This window comes from Nycticebus coucang, chromosome X, assembly GCF_027406575.1.
Source record: "Nycticebus coucang isolate mNycCou1 chromosome X, mNycCou1.pri, whole genome shotgun sequence".
Lineage (NCBI taxonomy): Eukaryota > Metazoa > Chordata > Mammalia > Primates > Lorisidae > Nycticebus > Nycticebus coucang.
In genome coordinates this window covers 31,896,517-31,907,115 of record NC_069804.1, presented here as the reverse complement: position 1 = coordinate 31,907,115, position 10,599 = coordinate 31,896,517, and the positions used below count along the sequence as shown (strand labels likewise).

The window sequence follows — 10,599 nt, the reverse complement described above, 5'->3', positions numbered from 1 at the left end:
AGGAGGGAACAGAAATATAAATGAACTAACCTCTACACCGTATGGAATCTGAATGCACTATTATATTTAATTCATGACATTTATGTTATTTCATGATTCATTTATTGGGTAGTAATATCCTTGGAGTCTTGAACTATTAAATTATCTTACTTGATGGAAATGCCTTCATTTCTCTGAATATACTGTTTATATTGTGCATTGCAGAATTTTTTTGACAATTTGGAAAAGTATAAAAAGGAAGGCTTAAATCACCTGTAAATGAACTTCTGAGGGATAACCTGGTTGTCGTTCCAGAATTTTTTATACACAAACAAGCACATGTATGCAAACACGTACACACACACATTTTAGAAAAATTAAAAAATAAATTGTATTCATTTTGTAATCTGCTTTTTTACTTAGCAACTGACATGATCACCTTTTCCATATCCATAAATATTTACTCATGTCATCATATTGAACTTTAACATAAGATTTTATTGTTATGAAGTCATCAATATATAAATAGTCAATTCCCTAGTATTTCTAAACTTGAAATGTTTAATTAAATTCATATATAACTTCATTAATTTTGAAATGTAAAACATATATAAGTTTCATCACATTTGAAAACAATTGGAAGGTTGAGAATTGAATATTTATTTTGTTTCTTCTCTATATCAATCATGAATGGTGCTATAAATAACATTGTTATACCTATATCTTTGTATGCTTTCCTAGTTACTTTCTAAGTAAAACTCTTTAAATTTAAGCTTGTGGGTCTTTATATTTGCATATTTTAAGGACTTCCGTGTATCACCAAATTATCCTTCAGAAAGTTTGGAACAACTTAGTTTCAGGAGGTAATCACTATTCTTTAGTGATTCTGTTTGACTAAGGCCAGAAGGAGAATTGTATTTCAAATGTCAGGCTAGGTTACCAAAGGTCCAAGAGACACGTTGCTCTACGTGGTCACTTTGCTTTATATTTCGATCTTTGCAGTAAGAGACTGTGTCGTATTTTTGTTATAATCAGAACTAATTCTTATGAATTAATTAGTAATTACTGATAATATGTGCATGATGCAGCGTAATTTCTAATTTACCTGAAAATAAAGCTTTGCTAGCATTCTGCCTTTCCTCTTTGTTTTCTGGATAAAGATTTATTAATTTACCTTCTCATCCAAGTAAAATGTGGATTTCATAGCACAGATCATTCATTTGTATATTCTCAAATAGCTTCTAAGGATTAAGAGGTTCTAAATACGGCTGATGGTAAAGCACTTAGTCCCCTGCCTAAATTATTCACGTTTGGGGGAAGCTTTCAGACAAATATCTGATTTTACTCTTCCATGTGAGTTGTTGTCTTAGTTCATTTTACACAAAGGAAACAACGTGGAAAATGTTGGAGCTTGATGAAAACAAACCCCAGGTGCACACGAATAAAGAAGGGTAGCGGGAAAGGAGAAGCATATGGGAAGAGGAGCAGAAAGGAACAGACGCCAGACGGAAGGAGTCAATGGAAAAGGCTGCCGAGGGTGTAGAAATGGAAAAGCCAAAATGTGGGGAGAGACCTTTCCATTTCTCAAAGTAGAAAGAATTCCAGTACTAACATGAGTCATATGAAAACTGAGTGTTTTTTATTAGTCACTGGGTCCAATTTTTTTTCTACCAAAAACATTAAGAATCATCGACTGCAACAGTATGGGAAAGCAATTGATTGCAGTAGGCGTGCCAGGCCAGAAGTCTCAGAATTCTGCATGTGGAAATAAACATGCAGCTAAATACTGCCTTTCCTCAAAATTGCCGCCAAAATACCCCCCATTTTATGACTCTCAAAAGAAGGTAGCCAGATTTTTATTGAAGAATGCTAAGTAGTGCAGAATAGGTTTATACACTATGGAACTAACCCACACCTGTGTCTGTTTCATGGCATTGTCAGAATCAGCAATTGTATTTCTAGATATTCTGACATAATTCTGTCCTGCTATTTTTCAGGTCCCATTTGGAAGCCAGTTCTGACCAGTGGAAGCGTCTGCACCTTTCTCTTCAGGAACTTCTAGTGTGGCTACAGCTCAAAGATGATGAATTAAGCCGGCAGGCACCTATGGGAGGCGATTTTCCAGCAGTTCAGAAGCAGAATGATGTACACAGGGTAGGACATTTTTAAGCCTAGTGCCTTGCCCATAGTAAGCATTCAGTGATTATCTTTAAATTAATTTTGTCTCAACCAAAATGGTAACTAAATATACAACAAAAAAATAGTTTTGTTTAAAATTGAGTTGAATCGAAATCTTTTTTCCTCATCTCATTTAAGACTCAAGTTTAAAGAATCCCAACCATTATATTTACAATGTCAAAAGCATCCACATTAATAACACTATTTTAAAAATTGCCCATCTCAGCTCTGCACCTGTAGCTCAGTGGCTAGGGCGCCAGCCACACACACCGGAGCTGGCGGGTTCGAATCCAGCCTGGGCCTGCCAAACAACAATGGCAACTACAACCAAAAAATAGCTGGGCATTGTGGCAGGTACCTGTAGTCTCAGCTACTTGGGAGGCTAAGGCAGGAGAATCGCTTAAGCCCAGGAGTTGGAGGTTGCTGTGAGCTGTGACACCACAGCACTCTACGAAGGGCCACAAAGTGAGACTCTATTTCAAAAAATAATAATAATTGCCTATCTCTTTTGGCTATTTTTAAAAAACTTCTCACCCTGGAAAACATTGAACATACACAAAAGTAGACATAATGTTATAATAAACACCCATGTACCCATCAAGACATCAACAATTATCAATTTAAGGCCAAGTTTATTTCTTCTATACCTCTATCCCTTCCACCATTATATTGAAGCAAATCTCAGGCATGGATCATTTTATTTATAAATATTTCAAAATGTTAAAAAAAAAAGCTTTTTTAAAATAACCACAGTGCTGCTATCATACAGTAAAAATACCATTTTATCATAGCAAATATCCAGTTTAGTATTCAAATTTCCATTTCTCTCACATGTCATATAATTGTTTATGTCCTTTTTTTATTTAATCATAGCTGTGTACATTAATGCAATCATGGGGTACAATGTGCTGCTTTTATATACAATTCGAAATAATTTCATCGAACTGGTTAACATAGCCTTCATGGCATTTTCTTAGTTATTGTGTTCAGACATTTATATTCTGCCTTTAGTAACTTTCATCTGTACCCTTCTAAGATGCACCGTAGGTGTGGTCCCACCAATTACCCTCCCTCCACCCATCCTTCCCCCTCCCCTCCCCTCCCTGGCCCCTTTCCCCATATAATCTACAAGGGGAAGAATATTAGAATGACTGCAGATCTCTCTGCTTAAACCTTTCAAGCTAGAAGAGGGTAGTCATCGACTTTTAAACTGAGTTTCTTTTATGATGTCTTAATATTTTTTAACTTTTTCTGGTTTTGGTTTAAATAAGAACTGAAATAAGGTCCACATATTACATTTGGTTAATTTGGGTTTTTTTTCTTTTCTTTTCTTTCTTTCTTTTTTGAGACAGAGTCTCACCCTGTCGCCCTCGGTAGAGTGCTGTGACGCCACAGCTCACAGCAACCTCCAATTCCTGGGCCCAAGCGATTCTCTTGCCTCAGCCTCCTGAGTAGCTGGGACTACAGGCGCCCGCCACAACGCCCAGCTACTTTTTGTTGCTGCTGCCACTACTGTTTTAGCTGGCTGGGGCCGGATTCGAACCAGCCGCCCTCGATATATGGGGCCGGCACCCTACCCACTGAGCCACAGGCGCCACCCCTGGTTAATTTGTTTTTAAAATACCCCTTTTGGATTACTTTCTATTTTGAAATAATTATAGATTCACAGTACGTTAGCAAAATAGTACAGTGTTTCCCTGTACATTTCACCCCATTTCCTCCAATGATTCCAACTTACAAAACTGTAGGACAATTGTTACTATCATTTCAAAGTGTGATCAATATAAAAATGTGCCCTTACAGTCCATCTCAATTCAGCTGAGCTACATTCCAAGTGTTCAGTAGCCAAATGTGGCTAGTGCTGACCCATTAGATAGTGTAATAGCTCTGTAAGTTTGATATTTGACTTTGGCTTCTTTTAGCAAGTCTGTTTCAGGACTGTTGGGGTATTCTTACATCTTTAGAAGGCACATAATGCTGTTTTCACTTTGTGTGTGTGACTTTTAGCAACTGTTAATGATCAGTGGCTATGAGTTGCAATGTGATAATTGCCTGTCCCTATCTTTCCTTCTTTACTTATTCACTGGAGTAGGTCTTTGAAAAAAAAAAAATGTTTTGTAGCCATCTTCTATTTGGATACCCAGGATACCATCTGAGTAGGATAGGCAGGATAAGTGGTTCTACTTTACAGATTTTCAGAATAACAAATTGTTAGCTGGAATCTTCCAACAGTCACCAATCGTTCTTTGTTTTGTTTTGTTTTTAATTACATTTCTATCTTCTCTGCTAGGCTCTGAGTGAGAAAGGCACCTCCAAGACTCTGGAGCCTAGCAAAGTGTCTAGGGTTACAGTGGATACTGAGAAGTGGTTTTGAAATGAGGATAAAAGGTATATGAACAGAAGTAAATAGCAAACCAAATAAATTACCACCAAGTAACAAAAATGTTGTAAGATGGCACTGCTTTTGTATGTTTAGCACTTAAAGGAAAGGTCTCTATGGAGACACAGCCAAGGTGGCATCTTAAGGAAAGGTCAAGAGTTTGTACTGTTCTGTAGAAGAGGATAGAGGAGATTACAGAAAGAGATAAGAGTATGAGGGAAGGCACAGGGTCTTTGCAAAAAATGCCAAGGAAACTTCTAGTTTCTCCTTCAGCCATTCTGCTTCATATGATTCAAAATATTGAATTAGCTTTGTAGTAGGGTGAAATTTAATGATGCTGTATTTTTTTTAAATGTTCTAACAGTCAAAATACTGTGGTATCTATGTAGAAGAGAATTCTTTGAGAAGAATGATCATTTTTAATAGAATACATTAAATGAGACAGAATTTCTACAAAAGATGAACTTTGTTCTAACTCCAGAAACCAAAGAAAATGAATCACTGGGCAAGTGAACTAGGAGTCATGAGACTGAGATTCTAGTCATCTTTCTCCATAAGTTAGATTTTGTGGGGCAGTGCCTGGGCTCAGTGGGAAGGGTGCCAGCCCCATATACCAAGGGTGGAAGATTCAAACCCAGCCCCAGCCAAACTGCAACAAAAAAATAGCCAGGCGTTGTGGCAGGTGCCTGTAGTCCCAGCTACTTGGGAGGCTGAGGCAAGAGAATCACCTAAGCCCAGCAGTTGGAGGTTGCTGTGAGCTGTGTGATGCCACAGCACTCTACCAAGGGTGACAAAGTGAGACTCTGTCTCTACTAAAAAAAAAAGTTAGATTCTGTGGCTATTTTGTTCTTCAGTTATATAAGATGAGGAAATTAGTCCAAATAATTGCCGTAGTTCCTTATAGCCAATAATTATTTTAATAAATACTCCTTTGCTTCCCTAATTATTGGTTTCAATTGCTTGCTTTGGTGGTAAATGTTTGTACTTATCATTCTAAATCCTTACTCAGAACTATCATGACAAGTATAACATGATTTGGGGAAATGGTTGTGCTAGAGTTACGGGTAATACTCGCCAGAAAGAAGGTAATTAACCCCTACTTGGCTAGTGTGCTTGCTCAGATACCTACCTATTACCTTTCTTGGACTTAACAGGACTTCTGGCCCATTGATAGCTTTGTGTTTTCTACCTTCATTCCACTATTCCTCCATCTTTACTTTCTTCCAAGTATAGTTTAGATTCAATCATGAAACATTTTAATAACTTTTTTATAACCCTATCATTTTTTGCTTCTTTATCTTTTTGTTGCTACAATCTATAAAACACCAAAACTTGGAGACTCTAACTAAATATTTTCTCCTACCTAGACAACAACATAATGGACTGGAAGAGCAACCTTCAGCCTTCCACTGCCAGCACTTCACAGAGTCAATTTCCCTCCAAAATATTTTTGGAGTCTGTATACTGCTGTCATCATCATGGTTACAAGAGGCCATGTCTCCTTATCTTTTGCACCTGCTGTTGCCGCCCTACAATGTGATCTCTACCTTTCAGTCAAAGGAATCGGTCTAAAAACATAAAATGAATTTTGTCAGTCTTCCTCTTAACATGCTTTAGTGGCTTCTCAATGCCTTCAGAGAAAGACCCAAAACCTCAGCAAGGGCCAAAAGGCCCTATCTGGCTGGTCTGGCCTTAATCTTTTCTTTTCTTACTACTGTTCCTCTGCTATTTGGACACTAGCCATACTGCCTTTGGGGATTTTTTTGGTTTTGGGTTTGGTTTTTCCAATTCTCCATATTCCATTCAGGTGCAGCTTTAAACATGCTGGCCCTCTGTCTGAAACCCTTTCTACCCACACCTACTTCCCCCCGAGGTCCTGGTTAGCATTTGTATTCCCAACTAAGCATTCTTTTGTAAATGGTATACGGCTATTTTTTTTTCTCTTAACAGTTTTTTTTTATTAAATCATAACTGTGCACAGTAATGCATTTATGAGGTACAATGTGCTCATTTTATATACAATTTGGAATGCTTACATCAAACTGGCTAGCATAGCCTTCACCTCACTTACTTAATTGTTGTGTTAAGACATTTATACTCTACTCTTAATAGATTTGACATATACCCTTGCAACATGCACCATCGGTGAGGTCCTACTGATTACCCTCCCTCCAGCCGGCCTCCCCCCTCGTATAGGGCTATTTTGATGCACAATGTTTTTTCTTATAGTCTGGCCCAATGCTTTATCAAGTTTCTCTTGGTATCTTTTAGAAAAATGCTTGATACAAAAGACTCTCCATCCTCAAAAACATCATCACTTCTGGGTATTGATGAGAGACCAGTGTAGCACTCTGTTTTACTCAGAGTTGTGCCGCAGTTATGTGGTAGCCCTTTCACAGTTGTAATGGAAGGTCTGTCTGGTTAGTGATGTTCTTATTGCCTATAGATGATAAAAAGGGGGGGAAACTCTTTTTGAAAGTGGGTCTGTCTGTCAGATCTTCTGAATTCGGTTAGGAAGAGAGAAAGAAAACACAATCAAAGTACAAAACTCCATCAAGATGTAATAGCGAATTCCATACTTACAGACTTTTGATTTACTTTGCCATATTTCCAAGAATATAAACTTTCTAGCTCTTCATGAGTTTCTTGATTCAGTTTTTGTTGCTATAGAATGCTTGGTATCAAAGTGGGTCACCTGTAATCATACACTTATTCCCCATGTATTTGGAGTGTCACTTTTTTTTAATTGTCTGCTTACTATCTATTGTAAATTATTAATGTCCTTGATTGTTGCTTTTTATGGGAATACAAATCACCTTAACATGTCCAAAGTTGAAACCACAATCAAATATTGTTCATTTTCATTTTTTATAAATCAGGATTTTTATAAAACAGGTGATTTATATTTTCTTTGTATATAATATCAGATTAATAATAATATTTTGTAATAAAATATGTCTTGTACTCTTTTGTTAGAGGGGAACTCTTATCGTCAGTCTCAGTTGCTGTGATGAAGCGGTATATGGTTTCCAGGATAGTCCACACAGGTAGTTGGGGACTGCAGTCTCACTCCTCAAAGCAATTTTCACACCCATGGGAGTAGATCTATGTTCCCCAAACCAGCTGGGCAGCATAATAACTACAACTGAATGGCTCTCAACACTAATTAATAAAATAATGCTCCATATGTGGTGAAGTGTTATAAATAATTAAAGCTCAAATGTGCCTTATCAAATAAAAACTGACCAATTTTTATATCGTCTGAATACATTATCCTGGCTTTTACAGTTCCTCATTACTTGCCTCACTAGACTGACTCGTTTTCAATTAGTATGTATTATTCTGGTCCAGGTATATTTTTAAAACTGACTTCCCTTTGTTTTACTTGAGCAGTCACTAAAGTGATATTTATTACTTGTCTACTTCTGTGATTAACCCAGAGAGAGTTTTAAAAGAGCAAATCATAGTGGGGAATTTCTAAGGAGAACTGCAATAAACCATTCACTTAGTTAAGTCCCTTCCTCCTTCCCCAAATCCAATTGGAGATTAGATCTTGATTATAAGAACACTGTAGGTAATGACTTTTTGTTTGCATTTTTTTCTAATGAAATTGTTTGTCATTAGGTTTTCATCTTTCAATTAAAAAATCTCTCCAGTCCCTTCCCTAGAGACCATTAAAGATACCTTTAAAGCTTCCTGAGATTTTCTGGTTAAGATTTAGATGGAAGTAATCAATACATACATTATTAAAAGAGTGGGCAGAAAGCCATTATTGCTTGGATGCTGTTGACAAATGAAAAGGCTTGAATAAAGTAGTTTACTTGTTCATTTGTCAGGTCATATATTATGCATGTTCGATTTCCTCAGAAGTCACCACAAAGTGAGGGAGAGGTTTAGAAATTCAATAAAATTATCCTGAAATCACACTGTAGTGTATACATTTGTTTAGGCTAATTCTCTTATCAATACTGGCCTCCTTACTCTGGGTGCATTTAACTGTGTACATTAGCTTGATGAGTTCTCTGTATTTTCTTTCCACTGGAAGTAGAAAGTGTCTTTGAGTGCCATTTGTGAATGTCGAGATTTAAGTCAGCACAATGCTAAGAAAAATGAATTGTTTCCTAGCACCTCTGAAAAACAACAAAAGGTTGGGACAGAGTGATTCATTCTAACATTCGATGATCTGGCCTCTTAGAGTTTTTAACAACTTTGGTTCCCCTGCAAAGTTCACTGTTAGTTTACTCTAAGATGTTTTCTTAGCTATGGTGGAGGAAATAGGCCTCTTTTTGATTTATTCTTCATCATTTTTGTATATGTTTGGTATCCTTTGCGGTTGTATTTAGGAATGCTGAATAGAAAAGACTTACGAATTATTTTTAGAACTGCATTTCTAGGCATTTGAGTCTTCTGAAAACTAAGTCTTCTAAAAACTAGCTATATCATCAGAACTTAAGAAAGGCATCTAGGAATTGCTGCTTTTCTTTAATGACTATAACAAGATGAAATGAGAATAATTTACAAACTGACTTCTCTACCAAAGTCTCCTTTCTCGCTTTGGCAAAATATTTGGATATCTTGCTAAACACTTAAAAATAGCATTTATATAATATTTTGCCTTTACAGAACATTTATTCATTTGATCACAAATGAATCCCTGTGTTCTTCCTTTCCCCCATAAATTTATTTTGGGAAAGTTACACCATAACTCAGACTTCTTCCAGAATTTATTGATTCATTCAGAAACTATTTATTTAGTGCCTACTCTGTGCCAGAAGGTAAGGATATAATAGTGACCCAAACAAGTCTCTACCCCATGGATGTTCAAACTTTGTGTGAGAGCCAGTATACAGTGAACCTGTATATTAATACATAAAATCATGTCAGGTATTAGTAAGTGCTGAGAAGAGTAAATAAAGTATAAATAGAAAAAGACTAGAAAGTATTGCCCTGTCTGAGGAGGTTATGTTTGGGAAAAGACCTGTGTGAGTGAGCCCAAAAAGACCTGGGGGAAATAGTATTCCAGGTGGAAGAAGCAGCAAATTCAAAAGCCCATTGTAAGAGCAGGTTTGGAATGCAAGAATAGCAAGATGGGCAATGTATGTCAAAGGAAATGAGACGAGTATACAGTGGTAGGTTGTAGACAGGGCAAAGGCCAGATAGTGAATGGTCTTGTAGGCTGTAGTTTGGAGGTGGCTTTTATTCTGCGTGTGATGAGACATCACTGGAGGACTCTCAGCAGGGATGATGTGACCTGATGGATGTGTTTATAAGTTGTCTCTAGCCACAGCATAGAGAATTGGACGATGGTAGGAGCAAAACTGAAAGCAGAGAGAAAGAAGGGTAGCGAATTCATTTAAGAAGGAAACAATGAGTGGACAGAGTAGAAATGATAGATACGGTGAAAACTATTTGATCCAAGATATATTTTGAAGGTAAAGCTGATAGAATTTAAAATAGATGGGATGTGGAGTATGAGAAAAAGCACAGAGTCAAGGATGACTCTGAGGTCTGTGGCTTGAACAAATAGGAAAATGATGGTGCCATTTATGGAGATGAGAAAGACTTGGCAATGGCCATGTTTGAGGGTATGTGCTTGGAGTGCATCAAAGGTTCCATTTTTGGATTATGTTGATAGAAACAAATGGTGTAATTCAGAAATTGTTCACACTTGACAATCTCACATTTTGGCTGAGTCTTTTGAGAATGGATATAAATTGTCACAGAGTTTCCTAATAATCTATTCATTTGTACTATCACTTTAGAAGGAATTTCCAAAATTTAAGGTTTAGGCTCAATGACCTAAGACCTAATTTTCTAAATGGCCATGGGAACAGATTGAGTTTTCATCAGTGATTTCTCAAGGTCAGCTCAGAACCTAACAACACTATTGTCAATAGGAAGTAACTTCCTCAGTGGTTGTTAGAAGCAGCCCAGCCTTAGGATTGAGAGTCAAACAGCTGTTCAAGATGCTACGTGAGCACTAAACTATTCCTCCATAGTATTACAGACCAGCAAGAGCAGGCTGAACTCTATTCTAGCCTGTGCCCTTGATCTCAGAAAAT

The 10,599-nt window shown here is 37.0% G+C and overlaps 1 protein-coding gene across 8 annotated transcripts in view; it reads left to right on the top strand.

Moving 5' to 3' along the window:
- Window positions 1–10,599, top strand: part of DMD (dystrophin) — a 2,416,375-nt gene that overhangs the window by 2,013,851 nt on the left and 391,925 nt on the right. For all 8 annotated transcript variants that reach the window (XM_053581215.1, XM_053581214.1, XM_053581218.1 and 5 more), the window contains one exon: window positions 1,977–2,133. In XM_053581215.1, the coding sequence (XP_053437190.1) occupies window positions 1,977–2,133 (157 nt within the window). The remainder of the gene's footprint in view (window positions 1–1,976; window positions 2,134–10,599) is intronic.